The sequence below is a fragment of the Diadema setosum genome, chromosome 1 (genome assembly GCF_964275005.1).
Source record: "Diadema setosum chromosome 1, eeDiaSeto1, whole genome shotgun sequence".
NCBI lineage: Eukaryota > Metazoa > Echinodermata > Echinoidea > Diadematoida > Diadematidae > Diadema > Diadema setosum.
This window is the reverse complement of record NC_092685.1, coordinates 20,012,364-20,037,280: the sequence shown is the minus strand read 5'-3', so window position 1 is coordinate 20,037,280 and position 24,917 is coordinate 20,012,364. Positions and strand designations below refer to the sequence as shown.

General features: G+C 41.0%; 1 protein-coding gene across 1 annotated transcript in view; it reads right to left on the bottom strand.

Moving 5' to 3' along the window:
* Window positions 1–475: 475 nt before the first annotated feature.
* LOC140230285 (tRNA (32-2'-O)-methyltransferase regulator THADA-like) overlaps window positions 476–24,917 on the bottom strand; it is a 34,369-nt gene continuing 9,927 nt past the window's right edge. Inside the window, exons 12-30 of the mRNA XM_072310778.1 lie at window positions 24,346–24,572; window positions 22,177–22,240; window positions 21,489–21,713; window positions 20,112–20,323; window positions 18,978–19,519; window positions 18,312–18,449; window positions 16,914–17,129; window positions 16,207–16,450; window positions 14,474–14,735; window positions 13,036–13,281; window positions 12,543–12,765; window positions 10,876–11,318; window positions 9,760–9,930; window positions 8,444–8,591; window positions 7,451–7,575; window positions 6,532–6,616; window positions 2,487–2,613; window positions 1,912–2,081; window positions 476–600 (exon numbers count right to left, since the gene is read on the bottom strand). Of these exons, the coding sequence (XP_072166879.1) occupies window positions 514–600; window positions 1,912–2,081; window positions 2,487–2,613; window positions 6,532–6,616; window positions 7,451–7,575; window positions 8,444–8,591; window positions 9,760–9,930; window positions 10,876–11,318; window positions 12,543–12,765; window positions 13,036–13,281; window positions 14,474–14,735; window positions 16,207–16,450; window positions 16,914–17,129; window positions 18,312–18,449; window positions 18,978–19,519; window positions 20,112–20,323; window positions 21,489–21,713; window positions 22,177–22,240; window positions 24,346–24,572 (3,955 nt within the window). The 3' untranslated portion in view covers window positions 476–513. The remainder of the gene's footprint in view (window positions 601–1,911; window positions 2,082–2,486; window positions 2,614–6,531; window positions 6,617–7,450; window positions 7,576–8,443; window positions 8,592–9,759; window positions 9,931–10,875; window positions 11,319–12,542; window positions 12,766–13,035; window positions 13,282–14,473; window positions 14,736–16,206; window positions 16,451–16,913; window positions 17,130–18,311; window positions 18,450–18,977; window positions 19,520–20,111; window positions 20,324–21,488; window positions 21,714–22,176; window positions 22,241–24,345; window positions 24,573–24,917) is intronic.

The window sequence follows — 24,917 nt, the reverse complement described above, 5'->3', positions numbered from 1 at the left end:
ATAAAGAACGCATTTTTAATCCCTTCAAACGCAACGATATTATATTGTATAAGATTACAGCCGAAATGATTCATGAAATCATCGCATTCCCGCTGGGCACCAACAGCGTAAAAATACACCGCAAGTTATGATAAACAACGCCTGTATTTTACTCTATTTGCGCTGGTGTTAGGAAAAATTAACAAACAACAATTACAATAAAGAATTATCTCATTTCAACCCCTACTTTTTCGTCTAATTCACAAATAATTTCCCTTTATTATCTCAATAATAATGATCCATAATTGTGTAATAACAACGCAAAGGATGTTCTTAAGTTTCTTTCATTGATGGGTATATTCCGATGTCGTGCTTATGTTTTTCTTTGTTTTTGATGCGTACGGTTATAACGAGGTACCGGTTATAACGAGGTAATATCGCCGGTCCCACGGACCTCGTTATAACAGGGTTTCACTGTATTACACACATCAAGGTGACTGGTCTCTTGGTGGAAGGAGATAAACATCTCTCTCATCAATCCATCTCACTGGGTTTCTCCTCCACATCCTCCTTGATGACTGTTGGGATAGCAGCCTTGAGAAGAGGAAACACGTAGAACATCTGGGAACAAACCAAGGGAAAAGAGAGAAATAATGAGGTGAAAATCACTCCACTCAGAAAGTAAATAATCAACCACTGAATAATATACCAGAGATGACTGACTCCTTGTGTAAAGAAGTCAACAATAAATTTAAGTTAAAACATCTGCAAGTTGCAGTAAGTTCCGAAGTAATGGAACTTGTGCATGATGATGATGGTCAGCTGAAACATTGCAACAGTGTTTTAAACAGGAATCAGAGTTTATTTAACTGGATAAATTTACAATCTAGCCATCCTAATCTTGCACATGAGACCTTACCAAATATGTTAGTTGAGAAAGATAAGAGCATTAAGGTGCGACTAATGCCATAGGTTAAGGGAACCTCAACACCCTTATCTTACTGAACTGATGACATATGAAATGATGCTCATGTCACGTAGCTTGGTTATGTAACAAGCCTTTTCCCATCTTTCAAGTGGTGAATTGCTGAATACATGAAGTGAGCTCATGATCAGTACTTTCTGGGTAAAGTCAATATGAGCCTTAATCACAACCAGAATAATAGTCGACATGACCTCACAATTGGTGGCATTATCACATGATCAAAATGGGCATTGGTGAAATTAGAAGCAAGTGTCAGCAGAAAGTGTTAACGGGTAGTGGTAGGTGATAGTTAGAGGGTAATATAGAAGTCTTAGTAAGAGTTACCTCGGTAATATGATTGTTGGTTGGAAGCAGGATTGGACAAAAGTCGGATGTAGAACTACATAATGGTTCTATGGCATTTGCTCCTGAGACAATTGCTCCCATGAAATATCTGCACGCTAAGCCAAACATACAGTCTATTCACAAACGTAACCTTAACTATACATGGCTGGCAGAACCGTGGGGGCCGTGGGGGCTCGGGCCCCACACTTTTTGTGCACCATACAAAGGAATACATAAGGTGTCATCACTTTCGGCCCCCACACTTTTTTTAACCTGGAATTACATAAGTAGCACTAAATAGGAGTGTGAACGCGGTAAGATTATGTTTTTCAACTGAAGACCTTGTTTTGTTTTGGTTTTTTTTTTTTGCTTGTCAGCTGAAAGCTCATGAAACCCAGAAGTGGCCCCCCCCCCACCACTTTTGAAAACGCTCCGCCGGCCCTGCCATAATCCTAATCCTCACATCAAACTAAACCTAACACCCTATCACAATCCTAACCCTCACCATAAGTAATTGGAGAAAATAAGACTGGAGCAACAGTCGCAGGAGCAAATGTCGTAGAACCCTTCATAACATAAAATGAAAAACCTTCATGTTTTGGTTAGGATATCTACAATCTTACCTCCTGTAGGGATTTCAGATGGTCTGCGATCTTCTGACTTGCTCTTTGAACCCTCTCCGATGTGGGCTTAGTCAGGACCGACACTTCCTGGAGTAGGCATACATAGAGTAGGAGCCTGTATAGAGCCTGGTAGGGTTTACTGTGACCTGTTCCTGCATAGAAACTGTTGGCTGTGTAGATAACGGTAGAAAGATCATTGGGTATGAAAAGCAAATTTCAATTCTACTGCTGAAGAAAAATAAGATGCAGAGATACTTCTGAAAGGTAAAGTTGTATTTCATGATTTTACAAGACTTAAGAAATTAATACGTGCATAATTTGCATATTTTACAATTGATCGTTCAAATGAAAATATAAATGTGTTGCTACTAGTTCCATGTACCTCAATGAAAAATTTTACCCGTATTGGACGAAAAATTTCACTCGAATTGGACAAAAAGTTTTCTGAGATCTTGGGGGTCAAATTGACCTGAAATGGCTAAAATGGTCGGAAATAACCTACTTAAAATGGGATTACATCATCAGACAAAGCAAAACTACACTTTACTAGATCATCACACCCACAAGATACATACCTGCTACTGGATGTGTTTCCAAGAAGGTTGTAATGGTGGTCAGCTGTTGCTGTGTAAAGACCCATCTCTCTTCATTCCACTTCCAAAAGATGTCCCGTTTTCTCTCAACCAGACCAGGTAGAACATGCTGTTTCCACAGGAGATAAATGTGAAAATAAAATCATGTTATCATGCTTTGGACTGTGCATCAATCAACCATTCATACCAATGTCTCATAATCATACACATATTGTATTTCAAGAGCAACATTTGTATGTCTCATGCACATGAAATCTGTGAAAAAAAAAAGCAACAGAGAAGTGGAAGCCAATTAAAAGAAACATATTGAGATAATTATGATAATTGAAATGTTGTCATACAGTCATTTAAAGGCAGCCGGTCGTCGCAGGCGATTCGCAGCTCAGTAGAAAAGCACGACAAGCTGCTCCTCCCGTTATTGTATCCCCGTACGTACCGAATGCCGAACACGACGCTACGCAGCGCACCAGCGAAAACCTGATGGGGCACGAGCGCCGGGCGAGCTGTCCACTGTAATTTCAACATGGACGCCCGAATACCTACCGAATGGGGCCGAATGGGTGCATGCACAAAACCGCACAACAGCCATGCGCATGAAAATCTCTCCCGGTCCGCGACACAACAAGTAGTGAGAGCTGTCGGGTGTACGTACGTACGTATCTGGCTCCAGTCTCTGTTTATATGCACTATGGTGCCAATTTCAGCAATCTAGGCAATAATATTTAAAAATGTCTGAAAATATTATATAACAATATCATAAATTATTCATATATTACGTTGTTTAATATTTGGTATTTATAAATATGCTTTGATGAAGAAATATTAAAACTCTAAGCTTCATGTATAGCAAGTTGCAATGCATATGGCCATATGGCAGGTTGTTATGATCTCATCGCGAATCGTGCAATGTTGTCTGCTGCGTCAGCTGCATGTGTTATACGTACAGCTTACAGTACGTTGGGCCGGATCGTAACATAACAAAGTTGATAGAAAGTCGTCGGTACCGATATGTCAGTATCAATATTGTGTGTGGTATGCGAGTACTGTTTGCAATAAAAAGTGCTGTACTGTTTCGGCTTAGCCTTGGCTTTGGTTTAGTAATGAAACCTCACAATGGAGATCAAACAGCCGTCCAACTCGAGGCAACGTATCTACTTGTTTGACGCTATCGACGAGTGGAGAACGCAGAGAGACGTGTTCTTAGCTGGAGGACAAGTAAGAGACCAGAGGGGGAGGCTTCAGCGTCAGCGTGCCGATGAAAATTTTGCTTTCCACTTGCTGGAGTTGCATGAACAGTTTTGCAGGAATTTTTATTTAGAATGTGCAAATTCGTGTTACGACATGCACGGTGGAATTGTGTTGCCACGGCTTACGCCAATCAAGCAACCCCAGCTGGCCAAGTCAACAACTTCAAGGAATCCAGATCCAGATAATGTGTAAGTAGAAGTCTACACATGAATCAGTGATTGAAGTGGAATGACTTTTTCTAATCTAGTATCAGTAACTTTAGGGCATTCGCGTTTGATCGACAAGTAGGCCTATTTTTCTATGTATAATTCCGCGTTCTCGTTTATGTCAAATTATGATAATGCCGTAATTGAAATGACATTTGCTGGGTCAGTTTAATGTCATTGGTCCCATTAAATGAGAAGTTTTTCATATCAGTCATGTTATGCAAATTCCCCAAGAATATGATTTAGGATTTGCAAATAAATTTTAAAAAAATGAATAACGTTAGATCTATCGCAAGCTCCATCATACATGTAGTCTAACCCAAGATCTGGTAGAACTCTAACGTTTAAACAGGGGAACTAAAGGTTCAAAGATGATAGATCTAACAATAATAGATTCTAGTTTAGGCCCTACTTCGACTTGAAGGTATGTCGGATGGTGCACGGCCCCCTTCTATCACGGCCACAGTTACACTGTGCAGTGCAACTGTGGCCGTTGGCCCTGCACGGGCACAGTCGCTTCCCCGTCCTGAATTTACACACGCCAGGGCAAGTATGGTTGGACCTACTACTAATCGACCGCCTAATGTTTATCTGCTTGATAAGAATATTTAACACTGAAATTCACGTAAAAAAACTTGACCTACGTGATTGAGAAAATCCAGCTCTATCAAATGCCGTTGTTCCGTTTTCGATTCGAAGTTTCAGTGCAAAAATATCGCCGACGAACTTGCGTGGCCTCGCTTCAGCTCCCCGCGGTAAATCGCGTTAATAGGATCGACCGCTGTTTTTGCATTGACAATGCACGCAAACCGAGTTGTATTGAACACCGTGTTGTACGAAGCTTTTTAGAAGCCTTTTAGAAACTTCCATAGACATTACATTGTGCTGTCATTACGATTCGGTGAAAATATTCATTCGAAATTTTGTCCTTGATTAAAACCATTAATGAACAATGAATTATCGCGTTTTCCCACACCATCCTCACCTACATTCAAAGCCAATCCATTTTTATGTGCTTTGCGCGCAGAGAAGTGCGTACTAAGTGTTCAGTGCGCGAATTATACGCGGTCGGTTTCAATAAGGGTGGTCGATATGTAGTAGGGCTACACAAGACACAGGGTCTCCGACCCAATCGTCCGCGTTCAGAATGGACAACTCGGCGGTAATATCCGCTACCCATGACGATGTGTCATCGTCCATGATGGCCACCCTACCTGTACCTTGTATAATCTGATCTGACGATTACAGTGTAGTTAACGAGTGACGACGATCGACGGTGCGATGAAGAGAAGGCGTACACGTCGTAGCTAGGCAGCTAGCTACTATAGCTCATGCGAACATTGCATCACACAGTACATACAGTATACCATACTAGTACATTCAATTCACATTACACAAAACGTACTCCCCGCGCTCAGATCAATCAAGCGAGCAAACGAGATACTATAGCGCGATACATTGCTTTAGGGATGTCTTGCGCACACACACATTTCGCTTCGTAGCAACTTCGGAAGCGAGTTAACGTGCTGCCGCCCGCGGCTGAAATATGTCCATGTATCCTCGCGACTGGGTGTCTTTAACACAGTGCTCAACAGAAATGTCAAAACTGCAATCTACATCATGAGGCTATTACTCTCCCTACGTAATGCTGCATTTGTTTTGAATGTAAGACATCAGTGGCGTCATATTATTGTACTTTGAATGAAAGCTATTTCACCCAGTTAACAACTTTAACCCTAACTAGGCCGGGGGGGGCCTCCGAGGCCCCCCCCTTGACGTTCCGCGCGATGTATCGCTAACGCGAAAAGCTATTGCCACGATGTTTCATGACTTTTTTCTTTTGAGTCTCCCGCATCTTTTGACACCAAATTTGCGATGCCCGGGCGCGCAGTTCCGAAGTTGCGCATAAATATGTACGTGTATGTCAGACCAAAAATTGCTCAAAAACGTGAATTTGTGTACAATTTCAATGCAAACTGTGCTTACAGGCAAATTTCACAAAAGCATGATTATTTGGGGGTTTTAATGATTAAAATCAATTAATAGCATATTTTCTTGGTCGGAACAATGTCGCGGACAAGTTTCATCGAAAAAACAATGAAAAACATAGAGTCGAAAAAACAAAGAAATACATAAGAAATTCAAAAAACAATAAAATACTTAAGAAATTTTTTCTGATGCCGCAATTTTTTCTCTTATATTTGCTCAGGACACTAAAAAGAATATTTACACAAAAAAATGTGCCCATTTTGAGCTTTATTTAGTGATTTATACCAAATTATCTGATTTCATGCATCATTATGCATAAATTAGCATAAATTATAATTTTTTTAAATTTAACTTCGTAGTACCGTAGATTACATCATAGGCAATGTGTGTGCCAATTTTCGTCGTGATCGCGCGGTCGACGGCCGAGATCTGGAGGGGGGGCCTGGGAGGCCCCCCCCCCCCCGGCTCTATGATCTACCTAAATAGCCCGGCCTAGTTAGGGTTAAGACTGAGGAAGAATATTACGCCATTATATGTGTTATTTGGCAGTATTATAGTGAAGCTGCTCCACATGCACTTCTCACCTTCACAGCCTGGAAAACTGCATCAGCTTCCATGACCCCTTCTGCATAGATGTTGATGCTTTCTTGTTCAAAGAGGTTCAGGGAGCTTTGGATGAGAGCACAAATTATCAATGATAATTATTGTTTTTGATGTCATTTTCACCGCCTTGCAAACTCAATGGCAATGTATTATTCTCTTCTCAAACATCATTTAGCAATTGTAAACATCAATATTTTTCATTTGATTAACTTTGTGCGCTGAGCGGATTGAAAACACATTCACAGATTCTTGATTTCACGCTGTGCAATTGTCAACCAATTCAAAATGTGCAGAGACAATTGTGAATATATCTTTAGGAGTGGTAGAATTTACGCTAGCCAAAAGTAGCACGAAATATGCAAAAATCAAATTGCTGCAAAAATTTCTGTATTTACAGTATCAGAGTATACAATATTTTCCATACATAACAAATCCTTTTCAAACTTGCATTCACCGATTTCTTCTGGCCAACATCTGCCTTTACCTCTCCATAATACTTGTAACTTAAACTCAATTATTTAATGCAATTGCAACAATACTGCTATTTGGACATGAAGAGAACCAACAAAAAAACTTGGACTATGAAGCAGATGCAGGCACTACATCCTGTTTCAGCCGTGTTGCACAATGTCACCTTCAAATTCTTTGCACTTTTAACTAAAATTATCATCTAAATTAACTCACTGCCAGCTTGGCCAAAATGACAATAGACATCTTCCTGTGATGTGACTGGTATTACGCAACAACTGTTTGAGAGATACCACTTTTGCTTATGCCTGTGTGTAGTTCCCTCGTTTCTGCACAATATGATGTGAAGAAGTCATTTCTAGACAACTCACATACTTTTATTTTATATCCTCACTCTGTTTTAATTAGTAACAGCCAAAGTAATCAACTCACTTTCCGCTTGTCTCTTCCTGAATCAATTCCTGAGCAGAAAAGGCGTCACCTACGAGGAGATTGGTGACTGCATCCAGAAAGTTCATGTTGGAGCAAAATTGATTGCAAGTGAATCTCAGCAAAACCTGGAGGCAAAACAAAAGCAAAGTTGTAGTGTCAACATAATTCATTGTCAACCTTCCAGAGCCATCTCAACTATCAATTTAATACACTGAGATTTACTCTGTCTGTTTTGGTTTTCCACACCATGAAAGCCAGTTGCATCACTCATCAACAGAGGTTCTAGCTTTCTGAGCAATGTTGCAGAAGAGTGAATGTTGACTTTAGCTGATTCCTTGTGCCCGACTTTGGCAAATCAAATGGCATCAATGAAGTACAGAAAAGGCACAGTACATAGTAGTTATCAATTATTATGAATAATTAATCAAGCTTCTTCCCAACAGGATGCAATTCACTACATTGAGAGATGGAGAAGATTTCAAATAGCTAGCTAGTATGGGCAAATCCAGGAGACATAAGTTGTGACAGATCATCAAAGAACAGGCGAGAGAGGAAAACGGAAGAAAGACAGTTAGAAACATGAACAACACAACTTTACACACAAACAGTGTCTGAATTATGATTGATTCTAGAGAGTGTACAGTGAAAGGTACAATCAAGACATAATGTTACACAGCATAGCAGTGGAGATTACTGTATATGCTGTTATTTTCGTGTACAGATATTTTCGCGAATGAGGAGGTCACAAACATTTTTGCGAGATGTTGTTTTCGCGAATTGACTTCGAGGCCTTCATAAGTGCAGTACTATCACAGCGCATGGTGTCATTTTCGCGTGTTGTTAAATTTGCGGTCCAACTGTGATTCCCCATTTAACGAAAATTAAACCCTCGTGAAAATAACAGCTTATACAGTATGTACATAAGTGGGAAGAAGCTTATAAGAAATATGGAAATATGGCAAGACTGAATTTGTCCTACCAAACTTCACTCACCTTCAGACCAGTGCTACAGTGCAGCTGATATCCCTCACCACCCGGGGACACGGTGTCGTCTCTCGGTATCCTGGATGCAAACTTGGCTGCCTCATCCCTCACAGAAGCTTGCTCATCCTGCAAGAGCTGCATACCTGCCTGTAAAAGCCTTTAAGCACACACATAAAAATACAGCTAGTAAGAGAAAAGTTGTAGCCTCAGTAGGCGCGTTTCAAATCTTCACTTTTATCAACATTATCCCATCCCCCCCCCCCATTCTTTGATTCACAAAAACTTCAGTCAATACTGGGAGTAGCAATAAACTTATTCATGACTTCAAATTTTCTACAAAATATGATTCTCACAGAAAGAAAAGGGCATCTGATATACATCTAAATAATTCAACTGCACTTCAAAGTAAGACTGGCAGTCCACATATGACATCTAAAATGGAGATGGTCAATTTATGAATAGGTAAAACTTGTTGAGACAAACTTCTGAAAGACATACATAGAAATTTGTGAACAATATGTTGGGTCTCCCTGAAATACTAATCCACATATGACATCTAAAATGGAGATAGGTCAATTTACGAATAATAGGTAAAACTTGTTGAGACAAACTTCTGAAAGACATACATAGAAATTTGTGAACAATATGTTGGGTCTCCCTGAAATACTAATCCACATATGACATCTAAAATGGAGATAGGTCAATTTACGAATAATAGGTAAAACTTGTTGAGACAAACTTCTGAAAGACATACATAGAAATTTGTGAACAATATGTTGGGTCTCCCTGAAATACTAATCCACATATGACATCTAAAATGGAGATAGGTCAATTTACGAATAATAGGTAAAACTTGTTGAGACAAACTTCTGAAAGACATACATAGAAATTTGTGAACAATATGTTGGGTCTCCCTGAAATACTAATCCACATATGACATCTAAAATGGAGATAGGTCAATTTACGAATAATAGGTAAAACTTGTTGAGACAAACTTCTGAAAGACATACATAGAAATTTGTGAACAATATGTTGGGTCTCCCTAAAATACTAATCCACATATGACATCTAAAATGGAGATAGGTCAATTTACGAATAATAGGTAAAACTTGTTGAGACAAACTTCTGAAAGACATACATAGAAATTTGTGAACAATATGTTGGGTCTCCCTAAAATACTAATCAATATACATGTATGCTACTAATTTTTATTTTGTTTCTTTCTCTTCTTCAAAACAAGTAGACTAAGTAAAAGTGGAAAACCGACAGGGATTATCTCTCCTACTGATGAATTTGGCAGAGCCAGATATCAGGGTAGAACTTACATGAAGGCAAAATCACAGTGCTCGACTTTATCTGGTTTGCACATCTGAAAGACATGGAGGGAACAATGCTGCAGGGCCTTGGCTGCGGCCATCCGCAGTGTCTCACACTGACCCGGGTCACTGGCGGTCAGTATCAGGTCACAGGTGTTGTACATCAGGGTCTCGTTAGAACTATCAGAGAATAACGGAGGTAATCTTGAGGTCAGCCATCCAGTAATAAAATGAAGAAGATTAAAGTTTTACAATACCCAGTCTGATAATGATCTAATGAGATACTGCTTATGGTCTATATACTATAGTATGTCATATTGAGATTCTCTGTGTCTTGTAATGCCATTCCCAAATTCACAGACACCATCACAACCAAATGCGTATCAACTATACAGCATAGTGACATCAACCTTGGTAATGTGCAAAGAAATGAAACCACATAAGACTTTTCTATTGGAAAGATAACTTGATATCTCCTTCTTTGACCCATTTTTGTCGCTCTGATCTGTCTCTCAAGAAATTTTTGTCAAGGGATGTTTCTCGTGAGTGTCTCCTGTTATCTTTCAGTGAAACTGTGAAATTCTCAGTCAACGTTAGAACAAGAACTCACTTCTATTAAAAAAAAAGGACTAAAGACAGCTCTACAGAATTACTTGTAGCCTCCAGAGTAACGTAAAAATCTACAACATCACTACCTTTTAAAAGCGACACATGCTGCTTTTCATAGCTTGCTTATGAAAACTGTATAGATGTAAAGGAATCTTATGTTGTCATTTTGAAACCAGATCCAAACAGTCATCCTTTTCTTTTATAAAACTGATATAGAGAAAGAAAATAGAAGCGGAAGAATGTATGATTGAAATACAGCCCAAAACAAAGTTGTATGTCAGGGGCAGATCCAGGAATTCCATAAATGGGTGTGCCTTTACAAAAAAAAAAAAAGGGGGGCGTGCATGTGCCCCCTATTTTTTTCTTTATATTCCTTTTGTTTTAACAAAAAATAAAGGGGGGCACGTGCCTGGTGCACCCCTGCCTGGATCCGCAAATGTATGTTAGCATGTTCAGATGTGCAATAAATGATTTATCAGTGAAGCCAACGATCAAACTCCTTCCAGCTGAGCATACCTGTCAATATCGCTCACAGCCAGCTTCAGGGCCTCCCCGAGGGCTGGCAGTGCCGCCCAACACTGGCCTGTTCCTCCGTTGCCGTCATCCAGCAGTGACAGTAGCCTGTTGGTCAGCGCCAACCAGTCACCCTCCGGCCTGGTTTCCACACGCTTGGAGAACTCCACCCAGACATCCAGGGCCACCGGTAGACAGTCCCAGTCATTCTCCACCAGCAAGAGGTCGGTGACCTGCTGCCAGAGGTTGGAGGCTGTCTCCGGATCCAGCTTGGAACCTGCCACAGTGTCCAGCAGCTGCTTGAGTGTAACCTCTCTGACCTCGGGCAGGCCATAGGTCAGTAGGATGCGAGTGAGGGAGGGAATGTCGGTGATGTGGGACGGAATGAACTTGTACATGGACAAGAAGGCATTGGTCATCCTCAGACCAAGGGAGGAGAGTCCAACCTGCAGGTCACAAGGACACAAAGGAATATATTGACCAAGCAGAATGCTTGATGACAGACAAAGATTTCATACAACAGAATTGACAAATACATCTGACAAAATATGTTCACTTGCAGAGAGATTACTAGCTGGAACAAAACAATAATAAAAAAAAAATCACAATATGATGGCATTTTCCCAGAGTAGACTCACCAGCGTCAGTCAATCTTATAAAGACCCAACATCATGGAGAGACTATGACCCCGTTTACTGTGCGAGGCTCGGCCGTGGCTTGACCGCGGCTCGGCCCAGCCCCGCTTCAGTGTAAACGCGCAAAAGGCCAAATGTGGGGCCAAAATTGGCCTCACATTTGGCCTCGCATTTGGCCTTGTTTTGGAGGTAGTCTCGGCCGCGGCCGAGCCCGGCCTTTTCTCAGTGTAAACGCAAACTGGGCCAAATGCGCGGCCAATTTTAGTCTGACTTCCAAACCCTCTGCCCGTACTATTTCGCTATTCAGGATATTAACCCCCTCAACGTCGAAAGCTAGTATAGTTTAAGGTGGTTTTGTCCCGCAAAGGATTTTTCCTTCGGCAAAGGCCTTTGCCCGAACGGCGACTTCGTAGCCACGGAATCCAGTTGGCAAAGGGTCTGAAAACCAGACTATACCAAATTGCGTTTGTTTACAAGCAGAGCGCCACTACGACAAAATATTGAAAGGTTTGAATTAAAAGCGCGGCCGAGTCCAGCAGTGTAAACGGACAAAATTGCGAGGCTCGGCCGCGCAATTGAGGCCGGGCTCGGCGGCAGCCGAGCCGCGGTCGAGCCCGGCCCAGCACTGTAAACGGGGTCCAAGTACTGGGAAGGTTGGCCCTGTTGAATAGCTTTTTATTGGCTGCCCACCAAGGTACATTCAGAAACTGCGACTACCACAGGTCTGCTGGAACAGAATTGTTCATCAACGAATGCATGCACTGAAGCATATGCTCATTAGTAATGTTCAACTCCAGTCGAGATCCTTCGGCTGCGTGTGTTCTGAGTATAAAACCGTACACGTTTTGTTTTAGGGATTCCTGTATGACATCCGAGTGGGGCCAACCTCTCACAATACACAGTCTCCCCACACTGCAGGGTCATGTTGCTATCATTATTCAAGCATTGACAGGTACTCATCAAACACAGAGGTCAGGAGGTGAAGGCATGGGTGAAGTATCTTTCAGACGAGCAAACGGTCTCTTGACTCCTCACCTGATATGTTGGGGACTGGCCAAAGAACTCATCCACAATGGTCTTGGCTTTGACCATGAGGTCACTGAGGTCATCTGGCTTGACCCCAAAGGCCCCCTCCCACCAGAGGGTGCAGATCTCCATGAACTGAGCCCGGGTGATGGCGCAAGGGTTGGTGCTCGTTCCTATCCACAGAGAGTGCCCAAGCTTTGCTGTGATGGCTTCTACTGAGTCCTCCTCCAAACTGTGGGGGGAAAAAAAACAACAGTGGTCACTCTCTGATGCAAAGAGTATCTCGCAATCATAACCAAGTCTATATGCAATAGACTCATAAATAACAAGTCACCAGATAAGATCAGTGACAAGATTATTTTTTAAACAGAAAGAAAAAGACCAAAGGCAAATACATATACAGTAAACACCACAGTATACAATTACTTTTTATTATGTCTATGTGTAAACGGCAACATTTCAGCAGTTTACATTCAGTCAAAAAAAAAAAAAAAAAAATCACCTGTTGTTATTGATGCATGTGTTCATCATCTTCTGAATCATCAGCAGGTTACCATGGAGACGATTCTGGTCAAAGATGACAGGGTGCTCACTTGGAGGCATCCCGCTCAACAGCTGAAGAGTCATGTTGGACAAAGACCCAGCATCGGAGAGGAGGGGCAGCATGGCTCGGGATGCGAGGTCACGCACAGAGTAGATTGGGCTGGATACCAGAGACTGGATGGGTTGAATGAACTCTTGGAGGTCTCTGTGGAAATGGGAGTAGCACATGCCTCACTGGTACAGTCACAAGACCATAAGTAGCAGCATATTTACCTCCACCAAGGAGGTTATGTTTATGCTGGCATTGGTTTGTTTGTTTGTTTGTTTGTTTGTCTGTGTGCAAAATAACACAGAGAGCTGTAAATGGAATTGGATGAAACTTTGAAAATGTTGATAATGACACAAGGAACAAAAGATGAGATTTTGGTAGTGACCTTGGAATTTTTATGAAATTTTGAAGGATGTTTGATCTTTTGGCAGGTAGGGTCAGTAAACTTTGGAGTTGAGGCTGAGCGTATTTGAGCTTTGCATATACACAATTAGGTGCATGCTCTGCTCAGGCCAGGCACCATGCAGATGGAAGCTGATGACATACAAAAGATTTATATTGGGAAACGGGCAATTTTCAGCATGTCTGTATTTCATTTCATTTCATTTATTAGGTTTCCACACAAATCATATAGTGTTGTGTTTGCAACATCCATCAATGACAATGTAAAGTAACACATAAATTATAAGTTACAAGTTTCAGAATACAGCTTTACATAGTGCAAAATCAACTGAAATCATTCTCAAGGGTATATTCATTACGGATAAATAAAATTATGTGTGGAGGGAACCTACACAGAAGCAGATGCTTGTAGGAGTAGGGTTCCCTGAAAGAAAATCAACACAGGCTGTTGCACTCACACACACTCTCTGCACGCACGCAAGCAAATATGAGTGGAAATCACTGATCTCTATGAAAAAACAAGACCAGTAGTGGAAATGAGCTGTTTGGTGGAGGTCTGCGCTCTCAAAGTGCTTCTCTAGTTGCTCATGTCTCTCTTATACTGTAAAAGTGGACATTTTCGCGGTGTTGAAATTTTTGCACATTTCGCGCAACCTGAAACTAGTGCGAAAATAAAAGCACGCAAATATTTTTGCTTGCCATATGTTCCAGTAGTTGATGTCTTGATTTGGTGGAATTAAAAGCACAAGAAACTCTTCTTTTCCTACCAGCGCGAAAAATTAGTCGCGCGAAAATATCCACTTTTACAGCACTCTAGAGAATCAATTGTCATTTAGCATAATTATTCAACTAGAAGAGAAAGAAAAAGGTGAACATTTTGAAAGGAAGCAATAATGATTCATTTTGTTTTTAACATTTCAAGATGATAACTGTAAGATAAACTCACCTTTTCTGTTCCGGTGTCGCCATTCCGCCACCAAGCTTAGTCAGGATGAGAAGCACCGGGTGGAGGCGGGGGATGAGGTGGAGCTTCCCACTGCCGGTGGATCCAGAGCCCTGGTGAAGGGAGGCAGCTGTCCTCACCTCCTGCAGGAGGTAGGCTCTGAGGCGGGGGTAACGCTGGAAGAACTCTGGAGCCGACAGCGTGTTGACCTGCGAGTGCTCGTCCTGCACCTTTTTCTGCCCAAAGATGCGAGCGATGAGTGCCCCTTGAGGATTTGAAGAGAAGTTCATTTGTCAGAAAACACATGAAATTTGGTAATTGGGGAAGCACACAATAGCAAAGGTTCATGTAATGAAGACAATACAGTAGATGGAAATAATCATATGGTGCATGGTTTTTAATGGCACATATCCCTTAAATTATCCTATAATGCTACTAGAAATGTCGCAGTGGCGACTGGTATACCTCCGCCATAATGCATTGTTTTCCCAATAAGGCTATAGTATTGTACATCATGACAATCTGTGATGACAGTTTCACGTAATTGGCAAAAAATAAAAATGACATGTTTGTCACAAATGTGGTGATTGTTCACTTTCTTGGAAGTAGGTTTAATTGGATCAATAGCTATATTGTTTAACAGAGCAGGTATCAGGGAATTTGATGATCATTACTTGACCTTCAACCCTTTAAATGCATTGACTAATTTCCAAAGCATTGACAAAAGATTAAATCGTAGCATTAAATAGTAAAATTTTAGCATTTTTACCTGGCCTTTGACCCTTTACCATTGACCCCATGACCCTAAATTATCCAGGGAATCACAGTCAGGCATTACATGCTGGTACGAATTGTCATGAGGATACCTTGAGCCACTTCCGAGATATAAGGAGGAAGAAGTGAAATCTAGCCTTTTCACTTGACCTTGAACCTTTTGACCTATGACCTTTTGGCCAAAAAAACTTTCCCGGAGAATTTCTATTTGGTAATACATGTATATACTGAGTTTCAAGAAAAAGCCTGCAGACATTGCATAGATATGAGGGAAATAGTGAAATTTTTAGGAGTTAACCTTGACCTTTTGACCCTTGACCTTTGACCCCATGACCCCAAAATACCAAGAGAATCATTGTCAGGCAGTACATGCACATGTGCCAAGTTCCAAGACAATATCTTGAACCATTTCTTAATTTTGGAGAGAAAAAAAATTCTAGCATTTCCACATGACCTTTGACCTTTTGACCTTTGACCTCATGTCCAGAAACTTTCTCTAAAGAATCTTTCTCAGGGTAATACATGTATATACTAAGTTTCAAGAAAATAACTTCACGCAAAGCATAGATATTGGGGGAATGGTGAAATTTTGAGCATTTGACCTAGACCTTTGACCTTGAGCATGTGCACTAAAAAGTTGATAGGCACAAATTTGTCCACTCATGCATATACTACCAACTCTCATCAGGATACCTCTAATGGTTCTTTAGTTACGCTGTCCACAAAATTCTTAACGGACGGACGGAAGGACGGATGGACAGAAATACAGACGGATGGACAGACGGACGGACGGAAGGACGGACGGAAGGACGGACAAGCGAAAACATAATGCCTCCAGCGACACTTCGTGGCGGAGGCATAAAAATCCATTTCTGACAGTTCTCCTTATAGACTGGCCCAACACTGAAGGACAGGGCATATTTTTCCACAAGTATTTCAATAAGTTTAGCAAGCCAACTTACCAAGTAGCTGCATACTGGAGTTCTGCACAGCCCAGTTGCTGGAGGAGAATCCATCAATGGCCAGCTGAACCACTTCTTCAGCATAGGGAAGGACATCCCAGGCCAGAGAAGAGTTCACAAACAGGGACCGCAGGATATTAAGGCCATGGGACTGAGGGAGGTCTTGTTTGGCATCAGGCTGCTCCGGTAGGGGAAGCCTCGCTATTTCCATCAGCTTCTCAATGGTGTATTTCAGTAGATGCCTCTGCAAGTATGATGAAGAGAAGACTTCTCACCTAATACAGTCATATTTGTTTTTTATTCCTAGATCCCTAAGAACTGTTACCAGATGATATGTTTAATTTTTGAATGACAGATTGACACTGACCTCTGAAGATTTAACTCAAAGAAGACTAGTCCTGAGTATACTCGGGCAGGCGTCTATGGGAAATATGTGTTAAAGCAAAATCAGTTCATCCTCAATGGGTTAAATGTGCCGTGAACACTTTGTGTATGGAATTTACAAATTCTTGACACATTCCACCATCTTTTCTTTATCTTTCTCTCTTTAAACCCTTTCTGCACCAAAGACATTGGACAGTGTAGGCTTACACAATGCTAGGGGATGTTTTTGTACCAATTTGCACTCAAAGCACACCGAGGGTTTAACTAATATTCTAAATATGGAGTTTGATCGATTTTATGTTGTTGAAATTCAAGTGACATACCTCTCTGCCCTGTGGCTCAGCAACGATGATGGACTCCACTAGAGGAGGGAGACCAGCGCTCTTCTTAGTGTATGATGATGACGATGAGGTGCCGCCAATCACGGCAAAGACAAGATCCAGGAGCTTCCTTGGAATGGCGACCATCTCTGGGTCTGGGCAAGACAGCATGGCAGCACACACCTTGTAGAAACCAGACTTGCATCCCTCGAGAGCTCCCTGTTTGATGAGTTGAGGAAATGGATGGGAATCATGCTTGGGATGTGCATGAAATATATCTCAAGAATGCTGTCAACAAGACTACAAACCTTACATGTGCAAACAGACCATTTCAGCACACTTCCTCTGACTATTCCAACAATGACAAAATATTTAAGGAACACGCCAAGGAGACAGATAGGTCCTTGTATAAGATAACTAAACAAATATGTAGCAAAAGTGTGTTCACTTGTAGAGAATACCCAATATATCTTCAGATGAAAAAGATGAATTGATGCAATCACATGAGTTAATGCATGAGTAGATACTGCTGTTAAGTGCCTTTCCAAGGTCAAGTTGCCTTTAAAGGGACTGTGCAGTACTGGTTAAGGTGAGGATTCAGCTTGTAACATTTGGTGAAATATTTAGAATCTACTCTTTGAAATGTTGAAGAGCATACAATTCTAAGGAAATCAAAAGTTTACTCGATGAAAATTGGTTTTGAAATGAATGAGTTATCTAAAAACAAGGAACAAGAAAGAGATCCTAATAAGTTATGGTCTGTCAATTTTATTAGGATTGATTTTTTTGGATATCTCAGCCATTTCAAGGCCAATTTTCATTAAATAAATGTTGAATCCTTCTTGAAATCATGGGCTCTTTCATATTTCATAAGAGGTTTCTCATTATCTCACCAAAGAATGTTACAAACCTGAATCCTCACCTCAACCAGTACTGTGCAGTCCCTTTGATAAATGGGGAAAAATGGCTCAATTTTCAGCACATTCAGATATACAATGGTGAAACGTATTGCACTGTCACATGTTTAATACAACAGGGATGGTACTTGTAGTTGCAACCACATATTCAAATTAGATGAGGTGATGATGTTATCACCTTGCACGTTGCTCAGTGATCTGCACAGAAACCTGGTTTTGAATTTCCTTTTAAGATGAAATAAGAAAGAAAGTCTTGGAATAATCATTTTATTGTTGCCCGGCAAGGTGACTAACACTATGACTTCATCTGATTTGCATACAGTCAACCTCACATAAACTAATCTTGCATAAAACAAACAACAAGATTGATTTTTAACAAAACTTAAACCATTCCATTCGTCTGATTACACGCTAGTTATCATAGCTAACTAAAGGTGGAGTGAAATTGGTTTTTGAGTATCAAAGCGCTGCTGCTGCTACTTACTTTGTGACGGCACTTGGTAAGAATTTGTACCAGGCAGTCTGACATGAGCTCAAATTGCTGCTTGTCGAGTAGATTGTGACTGGCATCACCAAATGGGGGCGCAATTTTGGCCAAAGCACCCATCAACAAACTTGATTCCTGGGCAATCCAAACACATACAAAGTACATGATTAAGTACAGGATGCATAAATGTAATATCACTGACATACAGTAGACTTCATGACAACTTAATACCTACCTTGTGAACAAATCTACATGAATATCCAAGTCATACAAAGGCATTACTTGATATGAATAATAACTTGAGGATGCAAAGGACTTTTTTCTGCATTTTGAACAATTTCAACAGAACTAATATGTTTAGTGCATTGATTCTGTATCAGAATAAGTCATCAAGATAATGCAATAGGAACAAGTATCTTGATTAGTGACAGCATCCATAAAATAATGAAACTTGTGCAATGTTACAGCAATGTCATATTAACACTGATAGGGATTGATCATCTATATGACATATGAAATACACCGTGGAACTGAGGAGGAAATAGCCATATTGAAATGTATGCACATTACATCAATACTATGGCTCTCTACCATTCTGTGCCTTTCCACTCACGCAAACCCAAGTCCGGTACCCTGACATACAAGACATAGTGGATTCAATACCTTCAGAGTGAGCCAGCAACATGAGAGAATGAGTTGATGTTCGGTCGACAAAATAGCAGTGCTGTCTTCAGAGTCCTTGCCACCTGCACCGCCCCTCTCTCCAAGATCCATCACCAGTTTCTCAATCTCCTCTCCCATCTTGCCAAACGATGGAGAAATGTGCAGGGAATCTCCCTCAGAGTTCCCTTGCAGTCTGTGAACTCCATGTGCTGGACTTCCTACAGCACCATCAGGACCTGGTACTCCTGCAATAGGACCTGGACCTCCCATGTCCATCTCAATGGGACCGTCTCCGCCATCATCACGCTGCATGCTCGTCGGGTCACCATCCCCCTTTCGGACTGGACTACCCTGGCTGGATGAGGCGGGGCTTGCAGCTTGGGCGTGTCCAGCAAGGAGGCCAAGAATGAAGTGTATGATGTGCCTCAGGGTGCCATTGATCTCTCGCAGGATGGCCTGCCAGGCTTCCCGGTCCCTAGCAACGACCGTCTCAAAGATGCGGCCATCCTCCAGCAGGCTCTTCCTCATGGCCAAGATGATGCCTGCATGTGGGTCGACAGACAAACAACAGGGAATCTTAAAGCCAACCATCAGGATTACAACATACCTGTACTTGAATCTTTATATGAATAAAATTTCTTTGTGAAAAAAAAAAAAAGGATTACAACATACCTCTTAAAGTTTTTTTGCCAAAGGCATAAACGTATATGGCATATGGCTTGAAACAAAACAAATCAATAAAGGACAATGCTTTCATGCTTTCAAAGCAAAAATAAACGTACCGGTATCATGATCAGAGCAAACTTTGTCTTTTAGTCAGAGAGTCAGAGTCTTTTATCAGAGTCTTTTATCATGAACGCCTTAGTCTACTTGGCATCTCAAATGTACATCTCTGATACACATATATGACAATCAGATTCACCACTTCAATATATGTTTTACTTTCCTAGCTTTTACAATACTGCTGCAAGTGTGAAGTAAACTCAGAAATTTCATGTGTGGGACTGAGTACAATCAGACCCAAGACTTCAATCTCACAACTCTTCATGACAGAGAGCAAAACGCTCCTTATATACATCACTTGTTTTTGACAAGTGTCCTGTTGAATCATGGGGATCACAAGTGGTCACTCACCATGCATTGGAGTGAGGGCAGCAGCCCTGAGGATGTTGGTCCGAGCACACTTGAACTGGAACTTGAGGCTCCGGAGGAGACTGACCACAAACTGGATCGGTGGACTGCTCTGGTTGGACACACCCTTGGCACTGTCTGTCGCTGCTGCAGCAGGTTTCTTCTTGGACTGCTTCACAAATTCCTCAAGACCCTTGCTGCTCTCAACCACTTGTCTGAAAAAGGCAGATTGATTCAAAGGATTAGGTGTTTAGCATGTCTTGTACACCAAAAAATGATCTGACATTACTTCTAGTTAACCCCATGAAATCCCAGCATCCTTATCTAAATGTTCCTACATGTCAATAATTGAACAGGAATCTTATTTGGTTAAATTGAAAGGAAAGAGATTTCTCCAGATTTCTTTTGATACACACTTTCCAAAACAACATGGTCAATTTTACTATATAAAAGTTTGCATCTTCGGGAAGTGGTTGGATTTGACACTTATCATCAGTTGACTATTGGTTAAGAGGTATAGAATATACCAAAACAACAATGTAGAAGTGCTACTGTATAACACAAATACAATTGGCCATTGAATGTTACACCAACAATATTCACTATACAATTGTCAATTTCTGATTTGTGAACTGCGCACACAAGCAATAACTTTCTTGTCTCTGAGCAAACTGATACTGATGCCTGTGCCATTGATCAGTCCAACATTGTCATGATCAGTGCTTCAATCATCAACACCACAATCTCTTTCATCGTCATCATCACCTTCATGAACAGTCACATTGCCATTTCCATCATAATACTCCTGTATTGATTTAATGGTTGTTGTTTTTACTTATCCATATGTACAAGATGGCTGCATAGCCCTTATTGAGCTGCACTAGCTTATCTTCCATGGAGTCCAGTCATATGCACAGTGGACAGACCACTTCACCAGGTTTTGCACCCTGCTTGCTGTGATGAATAAATTAAGCATGATCTTAAACGTGCATGGGTTGTGACTCTCTCATACACAGGACCTCCATGTTCTGTTCATCCCTGGGACAGAGTGTTTTGCCTCTTACTACAGGAAATGGCGTGATAACACAACATTGCTCAGCAAAGACTCACTGGGATTTGAATCTCTAATACACGGGACCTCCATGTTGTTCATCCCTGGGACAGAGTGTTTTGCCTCTTACTACAGGAAATGGCGTGATAACACAACATTGCTCAGCAAAGACCCACTTGAATTCGAATCTGCACCCGAACATGAGCCATTCAATGGCAAAGCAGCTACACTACTGACTGAGCCACCTCATCACACATGGTCAAGGTCATTTTCATCCTCTTAAACAACATCATCAGCCTCTCCTCATCATTCAAAGACAGAGAACATACCTGTGGAAGGAAATCTTGCACAGCATGGCCCCCGCCTCACACTCATGGAACTTAGGACTGCAGATGAGCTTCAGACCCTGGCACAGGATCTCGGAGGGACTGGACCAAGGATTGGCTGGGGAGGAGGGGAGCGGCCACGGGAAGTAGCCAATCAGGAGGTCGTATGCTGATGACCTGATGTCATTGGATGAATCCAGCAGGCAATTTACAAGGAGGGATGCATTCCTGTTATGACAGCAGAATGGAGCAGAAGAACATTTGTCAGAAGTGGGGTAGATTTTGTCCACTTTAAGTCAAAAGTTACCCAAGTATGGACACTTGATATCTTTAAGCAAATTCATTCATAGAAGCTGTGGTACCTCAGTGAGCTAGTTCTTTGGTTACTCATAAGAATAAATTGCACTGAAATGGTGACTGATCTGACATAAAAATTGACCTTGCAAACAGTTTTTGCGGATGTTTACCTGGACATCAAATCAATTCAATTTACTTCAATTTTGGTTTTACTGTACACAGAAAAACAAAAAACACTAAAGTAAGTCTGCATGATGATATTGTTATGCTTACAGAGAAAATGACTATAGAAGACACAATCAATCAATGCGTTCACGTGGATCTATCAGTCTGTTCATATATAGGCGTATCATTTCCACCATAATCTGTACAGAGGTAATGATGACCAACTGACCTCTCAGAGAAGAGGCTAACTTTCCCAAGTTGTCGATTCCATGATCCAAGTCTCTTGATCGCAGCTGATGGGAAGAAATGAACATCATTCAAAAGCATAGAAACATCATCAAAATGAGGGTTAGATGGAGAGGTTTATCTTCTTAAATCTCTCTCTCTCTTTCAAAATAAAGTCAAGTGCATAATACTAGTATTTGTAGATTAACATAGTTTCTTCTTTGCTTATTGAACATAATTTGAATTTGATAGTCAAATCACTCTTGGCAGAATAGGACTATGTAGTTCAGGATTGATTTCTATATGATTTTAAATTAACCGCAGGTATATCATGATCGATGTATTCTTCATATCTATTATGTCTGAAGATAACTGAAGATGGCTAATTTTGTAGAGAAAGGAAAGTGATCATATTAACACACACACACACACATACACACACAAATCAAGTTTTCTGCTCTCTGTAATCCAAATAAGGTGAAAGATGTTACATGCAGTTTTGAAAATCAACCTTATCCTGTCTTGCAGATGATCATTCACCTCCACAAACAGTTTAACCTTGCTTTCAAACAATACTCTTCACACAGACATCCATTATCATTCAACACAGACTTAAAAGAACCATCACTGATTAAAGCCAAAACATACTTCTCAGAAGGGGTCAAACTACATTTTCCACCAATTAGAATACATCAAAAATGTCTACCAAGATACTTGTCAGGCTGACATGATATGCCATGATAATGAGTTGCTCTGTAGTATTTTGAGATCAAAAGTGTAAAAATAATTTAGATCGAATGCATACGACTTTTATTCCTGAACACCCTCCCCATTCAGAAGTGTGTATGTAGAACGTCACATAATGACTGATTGTGCCCTAACAATCATATTTTCTAACAAGGAAAAGTAGAAATTACGCGGTGCGTAATATATGTCCCCGCCGGAAGTAGCATTTTGTAACAAAATGTGCAATATAGGTAAAAAATCAAGGTCAAAGGTCAAAGAAGTCAAAGGTCAAAATTCTGTGTAGAAGTTTTGAAGCCCTCACCTAGTGCCATCACATAAAGCAAATGGAATCGAAATTGGGTTAGAAATGGCGAAGGAGTAGCATTTTGTAGCCAATGTACAATATAGGTCAAAAATCAAGGTCAAAGGTCAAAGAAGACAAAGGTCAAAATTCTGTGTAGAAGTTTTGAAGCCCTCACCTAGTGCTATCACATAAAGCAAACGGAATCGAAATCGGGTTAGAAATGGCGAAGGAGTAGCATTTTGTAGCAAAATGCACAATATAGGTCAAAAATCAAGGTCAAAGGTCAAAGAAGTCAAAGGTCAAAATTCTGTGTAGAAGTTTTGAAGCCCTCAACTAGTGCCATCATATAAAGCAAACGGAATCGAAATCGGGTTAGAAATGGCGAAGGAGTAGCATTTTGTAGCAAAATGTACAATATAGGTCAAAAATCAAGGTCAAAGGTCAAAGAAGTCAAAGGTCAAAATTCTGTGTAGAAGTTTTGAAGCCCTCACCTAGTGCCATCACATAAAGCAAACGGAATCGAAATCGGGTTAATAGAAATAGCGGAGGAGTAGCATTTTGTAGCAAAATGTACAATATAGGTCAAAGGTCAAGGTCAAAGGTCACAACTGAAATTCTGTGTGGAAGTTTTAAAGCTCCAATGTAGTGCTATCATATAAAGCAAACAGAATCAAAATTGGCTCATAAATGACAGAGAAGTAGCAAATTGAACATTTTGATCACACACGGACGCACGGATGGACGCACAGACGGACGCACGGACGGACGGACGGACGGACGGACGGACGGACGCACAGACACACACACGCACGGAGCCCGTTTCATAGTCCCCTGCTCGAACTCGTTCGGCGGGGACAACAAGCTGAACATGATTCACTCTAGCGCAGAAGATCGGCAGATATTACTGTGGCCTAATTTGTCGATTATCGATAATAATAAATAATGTAGCCACCACGATCAGGTATGCTCTGAGATTGAGGTACTTCCAGTGAACCTGAACTAACTTACAGATTGAAATTGTTTTATTGTGGCATTATTCAACACATTTCTTACCCACATAAGTGTACATGTCAGAGCAAAAATCAACAATTGTACAGGTATACAAGAACTATATTTTCCTTTTTATAGTGGCTGCGTGCTAACCTGAAAAAGATGTGGTTTGAGCATTGCTCGCTTCGGCCACCTCTTTGCCAGACGTGAAGTTATCATACATCAGCTGGAGGAGGTCCAGAGAGGCTCTTTTCCTCTGGTAGCAGGCTCCAGGAAAGAGGGAGCTAAAACACTCCTCCAGGAGCCAGTCCATCAGGTCCATGGCTGACAGGAGCTTGGCCTGATAAGACTGGATGAGAGGTGATGGATCCTGGGTCCCACTGCAGATGAAAATAATAAATTTTGCTCAACTTTCCTCTATCTATTAACCCATTCAGGACAGGCCGATTTTGCTACAACACGCATTTCCCATAGACACCTGCCACAGTATACTTGGGACTAGTCTTCAACAGGTTAACTACATTGTATGAGATCTATGCGCCATGACTTGAATCAACACTTTTTATTTCCTAGGAGACATTTGGTTGGTAGTGCCTCTTTCTCCTGTGAAGGTATCCTGACAAGAATATAGCCATTACTCTTATGCTTGGCATGTTCTTTCACTATCAAACTAATTTGGCAGAAATTCAATCAACATGTGATGTGATCTGAGCCTAAACTAACTT